The sequence below is a fragment of the Molossus molossus genome, unplaced genomic scaffold, assembly GCF_014108415.1.
Source record: "Molossus molossus isolate mMolMol1 unplaced genomic scaffold, mMolMol1.p scaffold_m16_p_6, whole genome shotgun sequence".
NCBI classification, from domain to species: domain Eukaryota; kingdom Metazoa; phylum Chordata; class Mammalia; order Chiroptera; family Molossidae; genus Molossus; species Molossus molossus.
Window position 1 is genome coordinate 104,546,824 of NW_023425399.1, and position 21,053 is coordinate 104,567,876.

Genomic DNA, 21,053 nt, shown 5'->3' on the forward strand with positions numbered 1-21,053 from the left:
GTTGAATATATAGAATGTATACATATATGGACAACTAAAGATCTTCTATGACCTATCCTTTATTCTCTTAAACTTCTACTTTCTGTTCTTTAACCTAGAAATCACTTCCAGTAAAATTAAGGGATAATGATTTTATAAAAAATATACACAAAACAAAATAAATACATTTTATGTTTCTATGAATATCTCCCCAGTGCATTTTAAGTTAAAATATATTATTACGTGGAGTGAGATACTTGTGTGTTGAAATACAGAATATTGGTTATTATAGTTGTTGTAGCAACTTCTCCTTGTTCAGCATGTTATCAATTGAAACTTATAGTGATTTTCAGAATTTAAGAAAACTCAAATAATTATTTATGCTAGTGCTTTTTAAAAAAACAGTTAATACCAAACACAGTAATTAGATTATTTCTTAACTCTAATTGTCAAAACTGAAGTCTTTTTATTACTGTTTTTCATGATAAGATTCTGTGTTTTAATATGCAGGTATCTGTGAATGAATACTATCAACTTTAATTTTAGGATCCTACCACTATTTAGAATTTTCAAATAAATGATCTCACTGAAGGCACAAGATCTTAAGCAGAAAAATAGTTTGTTTTAAAATGACCCAAATGAATAGTTTTTGTTCCTAGTAGTTTATAGCTAACATATCAGGCTAGGTTCAAATTGATTATGTAAATGTGACCAAGTGAAATGTTATACTATTGGCTGAAGAATATACTTATTTTTAAAAATGCAGTCCTCCAGTTGCACAGCCTGGTAGTTTAATTTTGCTGCTATTCCTAGTGACTAATCAGGAACGGGCAGAAGGCTGGGATTAGCCAGTTCTCCCCTTTTGACCTTTTGAAGGGAGACTTTTATTTTTCATAAAATATGGTATGTCTTTATATTAATTATTTAATAACAGACAAGTTAATTGCATTGTTATGGTTACTAATCAGTTTTTATGAAGCAGCAAAAAAGAATATAAATAATAATTCTATAGAAAGACTGTACTTTTTATTTCTTAGTGTTATACTGGATTTGAACATTAGTAGACATGTACATCAATGCTACAAAATTACATTGAAATATTGTTCAATACTCATGCTATAAACACAGTTATTACTCTGTAGTGAGGAAAAGTACTTAACATCCTTATCTGAAAAATGTTCATGTATGAAATATTTTGATTAAAAAGATAGCTAAAGGTATTTGAACAATTTTTTTCAGTTGCTAATTTGTCCTCCCGTGACTCGGTTCTTCTATGGAGCCAGGGACTACTTCCATAAACTGTTAATTCAGGGGGATTCTTCTGGAAGATTGAATATTTGGAACATATCAGACACACCTGATAAGCAGGAAGGTGAAGAAGGATATAGTAAATCAGGTACAGCAATTTCTTAATTCTTTTAATTTAACAATCTAAATACAAACCACTGAACAACAAATTCATAATGTCATATACCATTTTCTTATTGAAATTATAATTGATGACAGTTTTTCTTTGGTATATTACTAAATCAACTATAAGCACTTTTATTTTAATATTTAAAAATTTTTTCTAACATACACCTTGTTTTTCTTTTATACAAAACCAAACCTCCACAGGGTTGGAAATAACAACTTCTGTTAGTTTGCAAGAAGCATTCGATAGGCTCGATCCTTATCCTGCTGGAATTATAGATCAGCTGAGTGTGATTCCCAACAGTAATGAACCGCTTAGAGTAACCGCAAGTGTGTACATACCAGCACACGGACGACTTGTCTGTGGTCGCGAAGACGGAAGCATCATCATTGTACCTGCCACACAGACTGCCATAGTACAGCTGCTGCAAGGGGAACACATGCTCCGAAGAGGTATACTGACGACTCTCCAGTGTCTAGCATGTTGAGAGAGCTCTGTAACCGTGACACGGACAATGTTGGCACGTGCTGTTTTTAACAAATACAATGAATCAGTGTAATTGTTAATGTGCTACGTAGCTGATAGAGTTTAATGTGCAGATGATAAAATGCTCAGTGCCTAGTCTTGGAATAAGTACAGCCTAATGATCGTGAATAAAGACATATCCAGTTTTATCTCCTTGATGTATATTAAGAGTTCCACTTATTAATAGTTACCTCTATGGGTTACTAAATAATTACCATTATTGTCATTGATACTGATTATCTTTTAGAACAGTACTGTCCAGTGGAAATATATATGTGTAACAATTATGTAATTTTCTAATAGCCACATAAAAAAGTGAAAATGAAGCAGGTAAAATGAATTTTAATAATATACTTTAGCCCTGGCCGGTTTGGCTTAACAGAGCATCGGCCTGCGGTCCAGAGAGACCCGAGTTCAGTTCCCGCTGAGGGCATGTACCTCGGTTGCGGTTTGTCCCCGGCCCTGGTTGGGTCGTGTGGGTGGCAGCCACTCGATGTGTCCCTTTCACGTCGATGTTTCTCTCAATCAATCTCTCTCTCTCTCTCCCTCCCACTCTATCTGAACAAAAAAACGAAAAAATGTCCTCGGGTGACGATAAAAAAGATACATACATATATATATATGTTTGTATATATGTACACATATATTTTATACATACATATTTATATATATTTTATTTACCCCAATATGGCAAAAACGATTTTCATTTCAGTGAGCTATTTGACATTATTTTAGTCTAAGACTAAATCTCACGTGTGTTTTACATTCACAGCACACGTGAGTCTGGACGGGCGCCTTCAGGGGCTCGCTGTCACGTGGCTGGTGGCTTCTGGGCTGGACAGAGCAGTTTTAGAAGATAAAATCAGAGGCTTTTTCTTTGATGAAATTTATAGCTGTTTTGACAGTTCATGTTTATTTTTAGTTGTTGAAGCTTTGTAAGACTTTTATTTTCCCATTTTAAATCCAAAACCTCATTCACAGGTTGGCCACCTCACAGAACACTCCGTGGTCATCGGAACAAAGTCACATGTTTGCTATATCCTCATCAGGTCTCAGCTCGTTATGATCAAAGATATCTGATATCTGGAGGTGTGGACTTTTCGGTCATAATTTGGGACATATTTTCTGGAGAAATGAAACATATCTTCTGTGTGCACGGTGGCGAGATCACTCAACTCCTGGTTCCACCTGAAAACTGTAGTGTAAGTTGGTCATAAAGGTCATTTTACTGTGGCAGAGCCGAGTTATGTTGTTGTCAGGCTTAATATGAGAGGAGCCTCGAGTCAGTTAAAGGACATGTGACAAGAGAACTAACCGAACCCTTTTAATTTTAGCCCTGCTAGTGTAGCCCAGTGGTTGAGCGTTGACCCATGTGCCAATAGGTTGCCGGTTCGATTCCTGGTCAGGGCACATGCCCAGGTTGTGGGCCTGATCCCTAGTGAGGGGCATGCAGGAGGTGGCCAATTGGTGTTCTCTCTCATCCGTGTTTCTATCTCTCTCTCCCTCTCACTCCTCTCTCTTTAAAATCAGTAAAGAAAAAAAACTTTAAAAAACTCTTTTAATTTTAAAACTAAATGGTAACATGCAAACTTTAGGCAGAGTTGTGATAATTTATTATTGGGTGCATAGAGATAGGAGGTGCACAGGGTGTTTTCCCTGCTATTAGCTCCTAAATAGCATGGCTTGTCCTGGAAACATGGTAGCAGTTGGGAATATGTTTATTGAATGAAGTTTCAGTTTTCTGTTTAAAATAATTTAAATATCCCCGAAGACATTCTCCAGTCTCATTATTTTCAGGTTCATATAAGCAAAAAGACAGGGAATGCATACTTCAGTAGAGGCAAACATACTTTCAGTACTTAACAGCATTTATTTAAATTAGCAACTATTGTGACAAGGCAGAGTATACCAGTTACTGATAATGATTTTGGAGAATTATGTACATACCTTGTGAAAGCATATTGCTTTCTTAGTGATGTGTGTGTCAGGCCATGATATCAGATGAAAAACCCCGTAATTTTAGAAATAGGAGATTTTATGAGAGCTTAGGATTGATAAATAACAGACCCATAGTTTGTTAATCGTGAACTTGTTTATGTGATTAGCCACCTTTGTGCGCATAATCACCATCTCCCAACACTCGCACACACACACACACACACAACACAAACACTGTCTTCTTAAACACATACTTCATGCTTATCATAATCTATTCAATGTCACTGTTATGGTCTTACTGATTTGATAAAAATTTTCCTTGTTTATTTGATGCATTTTCACAAGGTGTCTTGTTTCAAAATCAAAGACATTTTTCTTGGCCTTTCTGCTTATTTTTCTGATAATGTATTTTATCTGCCTTGTTCTGTTAGTGATAGATTTTGTTTGATTTGATACTGGTGGCGTTGTAAGAAGTCCTAGTACCAGTGTTTTTTTTTTTTTCTGCCAGATTTGACAATTCAGGGTCTTACTCATTCTCCTCCTTTTATTTTGTTCCTGCCTCTTCCTTTCCTTCCATATTTGTTGTTAGTTTCTTAGCTTTATCACTGTGAAAAAGTACTATGTATTTAATTGAATAATCAGTTTTATGTCATATTTAGTGAAATAGGTAGTATTTTGCACTCAGGTTGTAGTACTGTTACAACCCCTTGCCTCAGCTTCATTTTACAGTAGTTACACATCGTCAAGAAACGTGAGAATTTTCATCTCTGACTGCACATTTGGTGACCTTGTATTTTGATATTGAAATTTATTATTTAGATTACTTTATGTCAGTTTAGACATAATTATGTATATAAGTATGTAATTATGTATATGTCAGTTTAGACTATATAATTATGTATATAGTTAAAAGAAAAATTTGGAGTGGTTTACATGAGGTTATAGTTTCTGGGTGCATTCCATCAATATGTACGTACTTTATCTTATGTTAGTATGAGAGCATTTTCTGATTTATTTTATCAAAAGTTCAAGTGGTATTTAATATAATAAAATGTTTTTGACCAATAGCATTTAAAATAAAATTTTGTAAGTAAAAACTCCTTAATAGACATACACGTAACTAACTAGAGAATGGGCTTCCCACTAGCCTAGGAGTGGGCCGGAGGTACTACAGGTGCCTGGGAATCCAGTATGGAGAAGCGGGACCTGGATGGGCGAGGGACATGGAAAACAATCTATGACCTGACGTGGACTTATTAAAGGCTTAACAACCGAGATTTTCTTGTTTATAGTTGACATTCAAAAGTACTGATGAAGTCAGAGAAACTTGCTTTTAGCTTTGTGATAATTTAACAAGTACATAAGGACTGCCTAGTTAATAACCATTTCATTTAACTGGTGGTTCTAGGGAACAGCAGCTAATGTGGTTAAAGATCAAAGAACTTCCTGATTGATAAAAAGCTAAGAAGAATTTGGTATTTGTAAATGTTTAGCAAATGTCTCTTGCTGAGATCAGAGTTAACCGTATCATATACTGGTTCTAATACTTGAACTGGAACTGCCCCTCTCATCAATGGGTCCCGTGTCCTTTTCCTTCAGCAGAAAATACTTTTATTTTAAAGCTGTGATCTCTGGTAGTTGGAAGATTATAGAATTCACCAAACATAATGATCAAAGATAAATACTGAAAAGTTTGTCATCTATCTTTTTTATTAGAATAGAATTTGGGTTTTTATCTTAAGTATATTCAGAAAGAAGTTAGGTTTTGACTTCTTCAAATTCTTTTTTTTTTTTCAGGAAAAGATGTTCTAAAACAGAAATGTTAGTTGTTTAAAAATTACTTAAATCATAATTAAGGATGTACACATTGATGATTTTTCCATTCTTATTTTATGTTTCCCAAAATGTAGAAGATTGTCTGCTTAAAAAGTGCTAAGCAGAATCATCCTTTGTCTCCTAGCTTAGGTAGACAGTGGAGAAAACGTGCCCCCTCTGCCAGGTAGAGAAGACGGCTCCTGGAGACAGCTCTGCCCTGGTCAACTGCTGTGACCCCTGCGGGGCGTGACCGACAGTGATGGTCTGTGAGGGCTGCGGCTTGTGGTTCTGGGAGCTTGACAATTAGGTTATTGCCATTTCTGTTTCTTCCTGAGCATATGGAATCTGGAGGGAAAATAATCAGTTCAGGGTTGTCGTTTTTTTTCTTTTTTGGTGGTTTATATCCTGAATAAAATAAAATGTACTGTATATACATATGAAAGATACACATAGACATATGAAAAAAAGTGAAGTTTAAACAGTGTTTGAATAAAATGTAGTAAAATAAAGTTCTATACCATTTTTGTCATTCCAAGTTGTGGTTATCGTTTTTAAATTAATGGTTTTTGGCTTTATATATTACTATTCAGATATGATAGTTCTTAGGCAGTTTTAATAGGATTCACATTTAAAGTGGGACCTTTATTTTATTATTAAATTAGATTTCCACTTCAAATACTCACAAAAAAGACCTTTTAGAAAAGTCTTTTTAACAACAGTCTTTACTGAATTTATAATTGGCCTATTAATTTTCATCTGTACTTAGAATATTATTTACTGTAATATCTTAAAAATATCTTATAAATAGGTCATGAGGTACATAGTATAAAATACAAAAGGTATTAAAGGTTATTACTGAAAAGTGAGTCTCCCTTCCCCTCCTTCTTCAGCCCTGTGGATTCCTTAACCGGGAGTGCAATGTCTCACAATCCCGCAGAGATTTTCTGTGTTATAATGTCTTGATGCTTCAGAACTATAGCATTTTAGTTTAGTCTTATTCCAATAATTATGAAATGTAGGCAACACAGTGGTTAGAAATAGAAAGCTTTTTAGTTTTGAAGAGTTATCAGAGGGAGGTTTAGGTGAGCTTTCAGAATCTGAACCCTGGACTGTGGGACGTCAGATGAATGCACCAGGTCTGGGAAGTCCGAGGGCGAACCCTGAGAGGGAGCAGGGCGTTGTTGTTTGTCATCCTTGCCCGAGGACATTTTCCCATTGCGTTTTAGATGGAGTGGAAGGGAGGGAGGGAGAGAGAGAGAAACATCAATGTGAGAGACATCAATTGATTGCCTCCCACACAACCCCAACCAGGGCCAGGAATCAACCCAGGTACATGCCCTTGACCGGGAATTGAACCTGCAACCCTTTGGTCTGCCGGCCGACACTTTAATTGCTGAGCCAAACCCCGTGGGACAAGGGCAGACGTTTTTAAGGTTGCTACAGTGTGGTAGCAGAAAACTTGTAAATCTCTAGCACTAGGGTTTCGTAGTCAAAGATGACGTTGACCTGGTCCCTTCCCTCCAGCCTCCCAGCCAGCTTATTTTACCTTCCCTGCTCACTTACTCTCCTTTGACTGTAGCTCCTAGTATAACGGAGTCCACTCTCCAAGACCCAGGAACATTTGATTTTCACATAGTTTCAGAGAAAAAAACTGGACTTTGAAAAAATACTAAGAGAATAAATTTTAAAAACATCAGTAATGCTTTAAAAAACATTTTCCTTAGGAAACTGGGTTGATATGATTGACAGGAATGAAAATTCAGAAATTACAAAATAACCCAGTGGCCCGATGGTAAAGTTCTTAACTAAAGAATTGTACAGATGTCCTTGCACAGACCTCGCCACGGATCCTCGGTAAATCTGTGCTTCAGGTGGCTGCATGTAGCAGTACGGCCCGGGAAATGGAACATTTGTGTGTGTGATACAGTATGATACCATTTATTTACATTTTATTTTATTTATTTTTTCTTTATTGATGTTAGAGAGAGAGGAAAGGAGAGGGAGAGAGAGATAGAAACATCTATGAGAGAGAACATCGATTGTCAACCTCCTGCATAACCCCCACTGGGAATCGAACTGGTCACCTCTTGGTGCATGGGTCAGTGCTCAGCCACTGAGCCACACTGGCTAGGTGCATTTATTTACATTTTAAAAACAGACAAATCCATTCTGTGTATTTCTGGAAACATGTATAGGTATTGAAAGCATTAAAATTGATCTGGGAATAGAAGGATAAATTCAGCTTTGCTTTTGGGAGTGAGAAGAATGAGTATGGAAGGCAACAAAAAAATGTGATGTGTGAAATTTTATGTACTTTTAGTAAACATTTAATATTTATTTTCTTCTCTCATTGGCAGGGATAATTGAGTTAGCAGAGCTTTTTGCTGCTGCTAGAACTGTATTCAGAACAGGATTTTTGGAGCATGTTTCAAAATAAATTATTTAGTACCAATAACATATGTTTCTCTGTGTGGGCATATAGGCTAAGTTCTTTAATATATTAGTTTTAAAAAATGATTATTTTTTATTTGTAACATCTTTTTTTATTATTTATCTTTATAGTTCAAAGTATTACAGATGTCCCCCTTTTCGCCCCCTTTAACCCTTTTCTCCCCTCTTCCCCCACCTTCACTACACTATTGTCTGTGTCCATTGGTTATGCATATAATTTGGTTTATCTCCTTCCCACCCTACATCTTACTAAACTTTTAAGGTCAAAATCTCCCGGAGTATCCAGAAGGGGGCAGCGTGGGCTTGTGAAACAGGACTGTCAGGTATCTAACCTGAATATTAGAGTCTGTGCCTTCCTTTGACAGTATTAGATCCTTCGCTCTTCCAGAGAGAGATATAATAATACAAATGGTTGTGACTATTGGTATGCACTGCGGCTAATGGTCACAGTTGGTAAGAACAATTAACAAATGAAGTATTCCCTATAATGTACTGTATTTTCATCCGGAAAAAGTACCTAAAACTTTCGCCTGAATCAGCTCTTATCTTACTTTTTGAGTTTGGACTTTTGTTATCATTTTAACTTGAATTGAAAATCAATGTCTATAATTATAGTGTAGTTTCTGAAGCCAAGCAGAGTAAACTTGGAAATGTAAATTAAGCAAATGCAAGAAGCAGACCTATGGTTAATTTTCTACAATATATCACAGTAGACACAATGTTCTATAACAGTCTTTATTCCCTTTAACACTTAATTCTTTTAGATTTTGAGATCAGATGTTTTTATGCATTCTGAGATGTTGTTTTGAAATTAATTTTATTTGTTAAAGAATACATTGTTGTATAAATACAGATATTTTCTAAATATGGCCTGCTCATCTTTCTATGTCACTGAGTATATTACAATATCATTTTTAATGTTTTTCTGCAGTTTAGTTTATATAATTTTATCAGAAAATTTAGAATGTTACTTTATTTAAAAAATTTTTTTATCAACAGTGTGGGTGAAAATTAGTATAGCTAAGTATTTTTGCACATCTGGAATAATTTTTTAGGATAAATTCTTAAATGTGGAATTGCTGTATAAAAGGGCATATTAACTTTTAAAGGCTTTTGAATAGGTATTGCCAAATTGCCCTTCAGAAGCTTAGGAATAGGTTTATACATCCACCATTTTACTTCCTTCATTCTCCATTATCCTGTTTATAATCATTTAAGTCTTCCTAATTTTCTAGGATTGTAAGTGTGTAGAGTATGTGCAAGTGTCTAGTACTCATTCTCTTTTTAAAGAACAAATATATTAATATGTCAGTACTATGTTGGTTGTCCATCCTGATTAGTTTATATTTTATTTTTGTAATTTTATGTTTTCCAAATTTTTGCCATCATATTACTATTGTATTCAGGATAAAAAATAAATAAAAAATTTTTGCTCTGGATATTATCTATGTATTCAAGTATAATAAACCCTGTTTCTTGTGCAGGAAGCTGAAAATGTCAGTGATGCACCGAGAGCATGTCAGGGAGGGTCCCTCCAACAGTAATGGGAAGGACTGCGTTCCTTTTCCAACTGTACCGCTACGGTGCCAACCGGTTTAGAAATTTAGAAATGTTTCTAGTTTGGAAAGGTTCCTTTAGATTTTAAGTCATATCCTGGGTAGTAGAGAAAATTACATTGGCTTGCAATTTAGTTTTAGTAATAGAGTGATTAGTTGTTCAACTTTGTGAATGAAGTGGTTGACAATTTTGACTTTTTATTTTGGGCTGAAAGATAGTATGACACAGGCAAAGACTACTTTTTCTTGAGTAACTCGATCATAACATGATTTCAAAAGGAGTTAAAATCTTTTAAAATGACAGGAATTATTAGAAAAAATGAGTAACCTTTAAGGTGGCTATTTAACTAGGTACAACATATTTTTTAACAGTCATTTATTTAGTAAATATTTGAGTGCCTGCCATAACCCATGTACCTTCAAGGACCACACATATTACGGTGGATCAGGTATAGTCCCTGTTTGAGAGAATTTTGTCACATGAGGGAGCCAGACTAGAAAACAAGCAATTTTGGTGCCGCATGAGAAATCTTATGAAGCACTGTTCTGTGACCTCCCTGAGTACAAGGCCCTCCGTGGGGTGGGAGGGTGAGGAGTGGGGGACAATCCTAGAAGGGGTACTTAGTAAGTTAGCTTTGGGGGTTTGGGAAGACTTTCAAGAAAGATGATATCAATTAGTTTGCAAATGTATTTTAATGTAGTCAGATGTATTTTGAAGGTATTTGATGTCTTGGTTTTGTATAAAATCATATGTGCATGAACATGTTTGCAGAGCTACTCAGTATTGTGTATGTTATGGGGAGTAATCTGGTGTCCTTGAGAAGCTGTTGTAACTAGTACCTGATGGATCTAATATGGCAAATGCTGGCAGGAAGTAGATATATTTGTACATTACTTTGAAAAGAATGACCAAGAAATTAGAGTAATGGTTTTGTATGCTGCAAGCTAGTGGTATGTGAGACCATTAGGGCACTTTATTCCATCCTACTTATGAAGAGTATTTGAAAGATGATAAAAATAGGAAAAAAATATGAAACCCTACTCCAAAGTGAAATATTCAAGCTATTCTTCTAAAGAAAGATTTGGCAAAAGAATAAAGTGAAGTATGTACTAAAAATAACAACAAAAACATGCCAGTTATTATATGATGACTTTTGGAGTCATAATCAGTAGTCTTTTAGACATTGGTGAACAGTTTCCGAAGGAGTTAGAGAGCCCTTTCTGCTGTAGGGCATGTGGATCCTCAGGAAAGAGCTGCTGGTTGGTCACCCCAGTGAGAGCAGGGCCTTTAGAACAGACAGACCTGGATCTGTCTTCATCTCCTGGTGACGTTAGCAGGTTGCTTAACAACTTGTAGCTCTGGCCACACTTTCTGTGAAGCGTTGGTTTAAAGTTTCAAGGTAGTGCCTGGCCAGTATTAGGAGCTCATTAAATCATTCTTATTGCTGTTATTTCTATTTTTGTTCATTTACATCCTCATTTTGGATGATAAAGGACTAAATGCAGGTAATATGGTCATTCATCTCCAGCATTGGAATGACTTTACTGTAGATATATTTGTTCCTGTATTAGGAACTGCTTTTCATGTCCTTGTTTCCCAACTATGGCCAGATGGCTCTAGAATCTGCCCATATTAGCCCACAGCCAATCGATGTTTCTCTCTCCCTTCCTCTCTCTCTAAAAATATCAATGAAAAAAACATTAAGGCCCTGGCCGGTTTGGCTCAGCGGTTAGAGCGTCGGTCTGTGGTCCAGAGAGACCGGGTTTGGTTCCCACTAAGGGCGTGTACCTCGGTTGCGGTTTGTCCCCGGCCCTGTTTGGGTTGTGTGTGCGGGAGGCAGCCACTCCATGTGTCGCTTTCACGTTGATGTTTCTCTCTCTCTGTCTTCCCCTCTCTCTCCCTCCCACTCTATCTAAAAAACAAAACAACAACAACAACCAAAAACATTAAGCCCGGCCCATGTGGCTCAGTGGTTGAGCATCAACCCATGCACCAAGAGGTCGCCAGTTCAGTTCCCGGTCAGGGCACATGCCCAGGTTGTGGGCCCGATCCCCAGTGTGGGGCATGCAGGAGGTGGCCAGTCAGTGTTCTCTCTCATCGATGTTTCTGTCTCTCTCTCTCTCCCTCTCCTTTCCTCTCTAAAATCAATAAAGAAAAAAAAAAACTTAAAAAAAAAAATCTGCCCTAATTAGAGATGATTCCCCTTTTTCTGCCAGTCTAACTTTGCATCTTTTTATTGCATGACAGAAGTTTCAAGATATGGAGAGTAACTGGACAAAAGGGTTTTACTCTCCCCTAGTCCCTAGAAATTGTAGTCCTGAGGAGGCATTGTGCTTTTCCTGCCCACGGCCCCACACGGGTTCCTGCCATTTCTTTGGCATTGTAAGTAGGTTACAGAAGGGTGTGACTATTTCCTTTGCAAAGCCTTTGGCAGCACAATTTCAGATGACTGAGAGGATGTTTGACCCCATTTATTGCTTTTCTTAGGGTATCAGTTATGGGCTAGGCACAATTTCTTGCCCACCTGGACTCTGAAGGCTAGGTGTTTTTATGTTCTTTGATATAGACTTAAAAGCAAGCCAGCATCCTTTCTAAACAAAGAGGTATTTTTAGCATATATATTCTATTAATTTACTGCTAGGAAAGAGATACACAGTTTCTTTCAGTATCTTCACTTAGAAAAATGGGGATAGTATTTATTAACACACTTGTTTCATGAGAAAGGAAAAAATATTCCATGGCTCTGTCAGAGGTATGTACATTCAGTGTTATTTCTTTCTTTCTTTTTTTTTTTTTCTTTATTGATTTGAGAGAGAGAGAAAAGGAGAAGGAGAGAGAGATAGAAACACTGATGAGAGAGACCATCGACTGGCTGCCTCCTGCATGCCCTCCACTGGGGATCTGGCCTACCACCTGGGCATGTGCTCTGACTGGGAATCAAACTGGTGACCCCTTGGTTCAACACTCAACTACTGAGCCACATCGGCTAAGCTTAGTGTTATTTCTTGTAAAGACACAGATATGATTGGGATACATAGATAGAGACCAAGCAGGCAGATCAAAGTTACTAAGTCAGATGGGTGGCGCCATTCAGGTTCTAGGTGAGGAGTTGGGAGGTAGAAAGGGCAGGACCAATAGCCACCTGGAGTCCTAATTCAGTGAAGTCTGATAAGTGAGGGCCTAAGTGACTGAAGACACGATCTCCGAATGTGTGTAGCCCAAGCTTTGGGTGTGGGGTTGGGCAATAACTTTAGACAGTTGACTGGGGTATAGAAAGGAAAAGGGCAACATCTTTAAGTTTCTTAAAATCTTAAAATTTCAGTCTGCAGATTTGGCTATCTCAGTCTCTAACAAATGATCTCACGTATTAAATCTTTTTTTCTGATAGGCAATATTTTATTAATCTTACATTAAATTCTTCATTTTTTATTTGCTACTTTATTAATAAGGGAGCAAAGAAGGATGATGTTCTAATTAGCCCACTATTTCTTCATAGTATTCTTTTGTATATAGTAAATGAATGATGTTTAAAATAGTTGCTAAAAGTCTTAATGTTCATATAGAATGTAATTATCTAATTAGAAGGTTTGTCAGTGTTTTTGTTGGATCACATGATCTTATTTGCTAAAATGGTTGTTGGAAAAAATAGCTCTATATATAAAAAAAGAAGGATAGGCTATGGATTTATGAAAAAAATTTTTTATCTAGTTTTGTAAAAGTGTGCAAATGAAATTAAATTTGTAGGCTCTTATTTTCTCTTTAAGTAAAATATTTAAAAGTGATAAATGATGCATCTTAAATGCACATTTATGTTCCATAGAAAGAGTTCTGGGAAGTACAAGAAATAATGATTAAGGGAATAGTGGGATTGATTTATGAGAGAAGGAAGCTGGTCATTTATAGCTTGTCTCATGATGGACATATTTAAAAGGAGAGACAGGAATTAGTGTTCATATATTTAAAGAATATTTAGACAACGAGGAAAATTGTTTTGGGAAGTTAAGAGATTGCTCCTGAAGTGATATGAAGGAAAAGAATAGTTCAGCAAACATATTAGCAAAATCAGAAAAAAAATTGACATTGGGAACTGTTGGAAAGCAAATCATCTCCCCGGAGAGCTAGTGGATGGGATCAACTAGCTGTCTCTCATTTCTGTAATTCATGGCAGATACTTAGGAACAGGTTACATAAGAGGTTTCTGGGAATGGTTTAAAACACAGTCTTGTAAAACGCTCAGGTCAGGCTGAACGACCTAGGTGGTCTGTTCTGACTATCAGGTTCGGAGAGAGCTTGTGGCATGCTGCTCAGCACTAATGCATTGTGAAGATTATTTCCTGGAAAATTCAATGAGACTTGGTTTGGTTAGAATCAGAATTCTTTGAACAATAATAATTAACCTTGGACTAAACTTGTTTTGGTCCAGTATCTTTTTCCCTCTCCTTGCCCCAGTGATCTTACATTTTCCATCAAATGAAAATAAAGATTTTACTTGGTTAAATATTCTGTTGCTTATTGTTAGCCTTTGCTTTTAACGAGCTCTTAATATCATTGGTGCGTGTTGCTTCTAGGGCAGAATTAATAATGTTTGGAACATGAATTTTGGTGATTTTCACCTAGAAAGTGCCAGCCAAATTGATAGGATGTTTAAGTCCATGTTGTACATCTTTCATAACAGTAAAAAAATGTGTTATATATGCATCAGTAGATATCAGTAGTTGCTAAAGTGGAATATAAGAAACAATTAATTTGGTTATGGGAATAAATCACTGGCGCTTTATTTATGTCATTTTTTAACATTAAAAATTTAGCTTCTGAACATCTGCTAGGTGGGAGGACATTGTGCCTTACTTGTTTCGTGTATCAGATGGGCACATGTCACCTGGGGGAAGAGCGGGCCTGCCACCGCAAGCAAAGGACAGCATTGCTCTCATTGGTGCCTCCAGTTAAAATGTGTTTGCTTAAGAGAAGCGCAGATTATATTGCATAGTTTTTAATCTTGCCATCCCAAAACGGGCAGAGAAATAAAGACAGAAGATATTCCCAGTGAAAATGAAATCTTTTTGTCAGCCACATTATAATGTTCAAACGATGATCATTTTATCAATCTGGCAGGTAGGCATCCAAAAAATAATAATTATATAAAATATGTATTTGCATCTACTACAACAATAAAACCTTTTTAAAGATTATATAGTGTACTTTGAGGTGTTGACTAATGCTAACATAAAATTGTTAACAAGTCTTCTATGAAAATATTTTATTTTATCTTAAATTTATTTAAACTTTGAGTCCTCCTTTTAAAATATATATTCTTGTTCATATTTTACAGTGTACATGATACATTGGCATAGTACATATGTCATTTATAAATATACATATACTGGGAATACATTGCAAAGCTTTTCTTTTAATATGTTTTTATTATTCTGTTAGAGAGAGAGGATGGGAGAGAGAGGTGGAAATGTCAAAGTGAGAGAGAAACATCGATTGGCTGCCTTCCACACACCCCTTACTGGGGATTGAACCCACAACCAGGTTATTGCCTTGATGGGAAATCGAACCGGGACCTCTCAGTCCACGGGATGACACTCAGTCCACTGAGCCACACAGGCTGGGCGTACATTGCAAAGCCTTTTAATGAATAGGTGTGTGATAAAAAAAATCGGGAGCATACATGCTTCTCAAATAATTAAAAGATATGAGGTTTCCATTTTTTAGTTGTGTTATTTTAATTGCACAATTTAAATGTCTTATACATTATCTTGTTATAATCCTGTGATGTTAAGTAATGTTATAGGCCCAGTTGAAATGAAAGAAAGTGAAATAGAATGGAAATAATCAAATTGCAGAATCAATCACTGTCGGTGAAGAAAATGTTCAATAACCTAGATCTCTGGAATTTGATAATACTAATAATTCAACTAATTTGTGAGGAGGCTGGGTCTAAATCAAAGAGAAATAGGAGTTATAAAATCTTCTTTAAGAAGTGCTTCTTTAATAATTTTGAGGACAGATAAGAAGAAACCAAGTTAATTGTGTTTTAGCAAATCTTTTAAGTGCCTTCATTTAACAGATAGTTGAGAATTACTTATCATTACTCTGTCCATTGTTAAATTAAAATTAATACCAAAGTGGTTCTTGAGAAGTATCTTTTATTCTGTTTTCATTTAAATGGGCTAGACATTTGCTTTGTTTATACCATTAATTTGTTTTCACACAGCCTGCAAAGGTAACCAACTCAGAATTAATTAGTGGAATCAAAATTAATGAGGTTTTACTGTACTGGACCATTTCCATGGTAGGCCAGTTTTCTTCACACGAGTTGGACTAGCATTTTCTTGAAAGAAGAAAAATTAGATTTATTTAAATCCATATTTAAAAAGCAGAGAACCATCTTTTCTTGTGAGTTAAGTACCTCTAATAACTATGCTATCTTGGGCTTAGTGATATTGATTTTTGTTTGTTTGTTTTCTGTCTTGATTATTTTGGCTATTTCCAGACTGTTGGTTATTACAGTAAGCTAGAGTTAACTCTTCAGATGCTTGTTTTCATTTTTATTTTGGATCATTTTTGTGTGTGTGGGTGGAGCATGTCATTTGCCAATTTTCATTGTTATGGCACTAAGTGAAAGAGATTTCTTCCTTAAAACATATTTATGTAAATACATGTGTTAGAGAGAGTCCATCATGTGGAAATAAAAAGCTAGAAATTTTGGAATTGTAGTTCTTTGTTTTCCTTCAGAAAATTACATTCCATAATTTACTTTTTCATTTAAAGCAGGTCCTGTGGTATTATTTAATATTTTGTGTATATATCCTTTATTTTTACTGATAAGAGTGATAACATGTTATAGACCTTTTAAATCTTTTTATGAGGATGAATTACATTTTCTTGAATTTTTGAAATTGTCCACCTGTGTATTAATGGGGAGGGTGAAAGTTCTTTTTTATTTTTTAAATATGTTTTTATTGATTTTTTTAGAGAGAGAGGAAGGGAGAGAGAGAAAGAAACATCAGTTGGTTGCCTCCTGCACATCCCTGACTGGGGATCGAGCCCATAACCTAGGAATGTGTCCTGACCGAGAATTGAACCAGAACCTCTCAGTCCATGGGGGCAGCGCTCAATCGACTGAGCTATACTGGTGAAACGGAGCCTGAAAGTCTGACAGTGAACTTCTCAGGAGGAGTTGATGCTGAAAGGTCAAGTTTCTCATAGGAATGGGGAAGCCTTTTTGTTTGCTTGCTTAATGCCTGCGGGCATAAACTACAGTATGAGATACTTGGCAGAGAAGGAGAGAGAATGTGTAGTTCAGTGGTTGTCAGTTTTCTGCGGTCTCAGATGTTGAGATTCACCCACAGACCATAATTTGAGAAGCACCAAACACAGTAAGGAATATTGGTAAATATTCACTTTTTTTTTTTTTAAAGGGAAAACAAACTTCACCATGACTCATGCCTCCTTTTTTTCCCTACTCTTTGAAAAGGAACAATAAGAGTGTACATGATCTTTAATGAAATGACAATGGACTTGAGGCTAGCAAGTAGGCTAGTTTAAGAGTATGCCTTTAATTGAGAATTAGCTCATTTTAAAGAAGGTTTTGGAGAGTTTGTGAGTCAAAGTAGCAGAATCGAAAGTAGTGACAAATGGTATACTGTGGCAGATCAGGGTGCAGTGGTTCTCAACCTTCCTAATGCCATGACCCTTTAAAACAGTTCATGTTGTGGTGACCCCCCAACCATAAAATTATTTCTGTTGCTACTTCATAAGTGTAATTTTGCTACTGTTATGTCTTAGGCGACCCCCGTGAAAGGGTCGTTCGACCCCAAAAGGGGTCGCGACCCACAGGTTGAGAACCGCTGGATTAAAGGCTGTGAATAGGAATTATTCTTTTTAAATTTAAAACTTTTTTTCAATTACGGTTGACATAGTTTCAGGCATATAACATAGTGACTAGACATTTATATAACTTTTGTGGTGATGACCCAGTAAGTCTAGACCCCATCTGACACCACACATAATTATAATATTACTAACTATAGGCATTGTTCTTTTAGTTAATCATACACAAAGATGTATTTTTTCTGATGAGAGTAATACATAAAATGACCATTTTGGGGCAGATTTGTGTTGCAAAATAGGATATAGTAATTATTAACGTAGCAAACCATCTGTTTCTGTATGTTGAATGATGGGTATATTTGACAAATCCCGAGTCAGCACTAATAACCTGTAGAAGTGCAAAGCGTCCGTTGTGTTATCTTCAGTTAGCAATGTATGTCTGGTGAAACTCATAAATATTTTGTGGTGTGAAATAACGGAAAATAAAGGGATATGTTTTATGTTATAGTTTTTACCCTGTTTTATTCTAACATTGCCTATATTAAGTGAACATTTTGTAGCTTACCACTTTATTTGGATTTATTGCTTCATTTTAAAGCTAAATTTTGTGTAAAGTCAACTACCTCCCATTCCTTAATATGTCTTTTTAAAGAGAGAAATCATGTTTTATCTTTCCATTGAATGCTTATCTGGAAACATGAAATAAGTATACTTAACAAATGCTTGTTTAAGAAACTCCTATACGATATTTTATTAGAGGGTTTTAACATAAACTTAGTTCTACCTTTTAACATTAGTAAATACCAGATGGGTTTATTATAGTATTTAAAACATTCATAAACCAAAAAGTACAAATAAAACTAACACAGAATAAAGGAATGAAACACCTGACTTTAAGAAAAATTAATATCTAGGTTTTATTAATGTTCCGCTTCCTTCAAAAATTGATTTTAGGTTGTTTAAAACAATACAGATTATTGAGTAAGATTAAAATAAAGCTGATCATGGGGAAGGAACTGCGAGAAGGAAGCAGACGAGACCACTGCGACCCCACACGTAGAAATGTGTGCCCAGATCTTGTGCTGCTGTGCACAGAAAACGGAGACCTGAGTTTTGTAGCAGCCAAAACACAAAAGGAAGCAGTATAGCATTTCCCCCAAAACTGTGTTCCTCAAAAGCTAGGTCTTATAACAGTACCATAGTCACATAACCTTGGAGATGAGTGACGTGTCTCCCTTATACAGATAATTATATTCTCAGCAGCATGTTAAAGGTTTTGGGAGTTATTGGAATAAAAACAATTGTAACTTGCATCCCCTATGTACATTAGGCCACTTCCCCGCCCCCCCCCCCATTTATTTATTATTATTAAAACAAATTTTTTCCCTTATTTTTAGAGAGAGAGGAAGGGAGAGGGAGAGAGAGATAGAAACGTTGATGAGAGAGAACGTCGATTGGCCACCTCCTGCGTGCCCCCACTGGGGATCAGGCCCACAACCTGGGCATGTGCCCTGACCAGGAATTGAACTAGCAACCTCTTGGTGCATGGGTCGATGTTCAACCACTGAACCACACTGGCCAGGACCCCCCTACCCCCTTTTTAAATCTAATATCTGTCAACATTTCTCATTCAGTGAGATATACCAGTAAGTAAACTATTGTTCTTAAGCTAGGAACAGGCTGTTTTGCTTAAGTGAAGTCCAGCAGGGTGAGGTGTGAGAGTTTCCCCTTTGGGTGCTGTAGAAGAGATAGTGTATATGTGGTACAGTGGGCCTCATCGTCAATAAATAGCCACAATATATGCAATCATGAGTTTCAGGTGGCTGTTTTCATATGGTTTCATCTTAGTATGAACTAAAAGCATAAACTACTAAGTCACTAAAAAGTTTTAAGTCCCAGCTTGCTTATAAATTGTCTCAAAAATTTAAGGACTAATTTTTAATTTTCCAGGTCGTGGAGTGTGTTCTCTGTTGCTAGTGAAAAATCTTTACCATCTTTGTTCGATTATTTATATTTCATCTATTTCTAAAAAGGACTCGAAGGGCAAAAGCTAGAGATGAACAGAAAATGCGTAGTGGAATATTTAATTGGCTATTGTGTGTTGGTGAGTTGGGGCGCCTGCTGACATGATAGACAGAGGCTGGGAAGCACTGCTTCAGAGAATACAGCATATCTGAGGCTCTTCAGAAGTGACAGTGGCAGAGGGACCACAGGGTATTGTTTTTGAGCAGAGGAGCAGGAAGAGCATGAGTCTGAGTGACAGTCAGAAACAGAAAGCAGCACCGCGGAAAGCAGCCCTGGCAGCTCACAAAGGGACGTTCATACTGTGGAGAGAACACATAATCACAGATCAATTTTTCCCCAGCTCTGCCTGCTCATATATAGCAATCATTTTGGTGAGGCATCTTCACAATTGAACAACAGATTTTTCCAAAGCATCTTTCCCACCCTTAATCTAGGATACATCCGGTATTTTTTTTAGTGTTGTGATGATTGAACTGGGTGTTTTGTGTATAATATAAAGGAACGTATTTTTAGCACAACCAAACATTGTGGTTGGTTTTTCAGGAGTAGTGACTGTATAATAATTTTGGTTTAAGTTATTGAGGACAGGATTCTTTTTACTCTGCATTTAATCTAAATGTAATTAAGGTTTATTTTTCTTTTCAGGCAAGAGTGCAGCACTGTGTCTGCTCTGTAGCCAGTGACCACTCAGTAGGACTCCTAAGTTTGCGAGAGAAAAAATGCATTATGCTGGCATCTCGTCATCTTTTCCCTATTCAAGTGATTAAGTGGAGGCCTTCTGATGATTACCTGGTAGTGGGATGTTCAGATGGCTCTGTGTATGTCTGGCAAATGGATACTGGTAAGAACAAGCATTAAGAAATGGACTTGAAAATTAGATGTGTACATTTGACTTCCTAGAAATGAAAAATCTTTTTTTTTGTATGAGGAAAAATCCCCCAAATATAACAAGATTGCTACTTTTATTTTTGATCACTGCTTTTTCTAAGTGTTATACTAGGCTAAATGTAGTTGGCCAATATTTAAAGGAATGTAATTGAAGAATAAGGATAATAAACACATTAGGACAGACATACAGATAACAGACCAAAAAATCAGTGATTCATGGCAGCAAGATGAAGAAAGCATTTTTTGTCTCAGATTCAGAAACAGTGGAAAAAGAGAAATCCCTCTTTTATTTGAATTGCAGAGAAGCAATGTAGAGCAGTTAATTGTAGGAGGTGATTGAAATGAAAGTTTCAGATTCTAGAGAGAACATTTAAAGTTTCAGTTTCAAAGATTTTGTGTATAGGGCATAATATAGAACAAGTAATGCTTAGCCTAAAAGTATAAGCAGTAATCTATCATGTTAAACATAGGATCTCATAGTTTTCCCTGGGAAATCTTTAAGTATGTAAGTAAATGTATTTATTAGTTTAGGCTTTAAAAACATGTGTTATTCTACTTTTACTCAAGCAATCATGCATCAGTGATTAAAACTTTTATTTACACTTTTAGTTGTATTATATAA

General features: G+C 36.1%; 1 protein-coding gene across 5 annotated transcripts in view; it reads left to right on the forward strand.

Annotated features, from left to right (window-relative positions):
- Positions 1–21,053, forward strand: part of WDR7 (WD repeat domain 7) — a 320,067-nt gene that overhangs the window by 35,862 nt on the left and 263,152 nt on the right. For all 5 annotated transcript variants that reach the window (XM_036244069.1, XM_036244068.1, XM_036244070.1 and 2 more), the window contains exons 10-13: positions 1,219–1,375; positions 1,597–1,845; positions 2,900–3,120; positions 20,189–20,384. In XM_036244069.1, the coding sequence (XP_036099962.1) occupies positions 1,219–1,375; positions 1,597–1,845; positions 2,900–3,120; positions 20,189–20,384 (823 nt within the window). The remainder of the gene's footprint in view (positions 1–1,218; positions 1,376–1,596; positions 1,846–2,899; positions 3,121–20,188; positions 20,385–21,053) is intronic.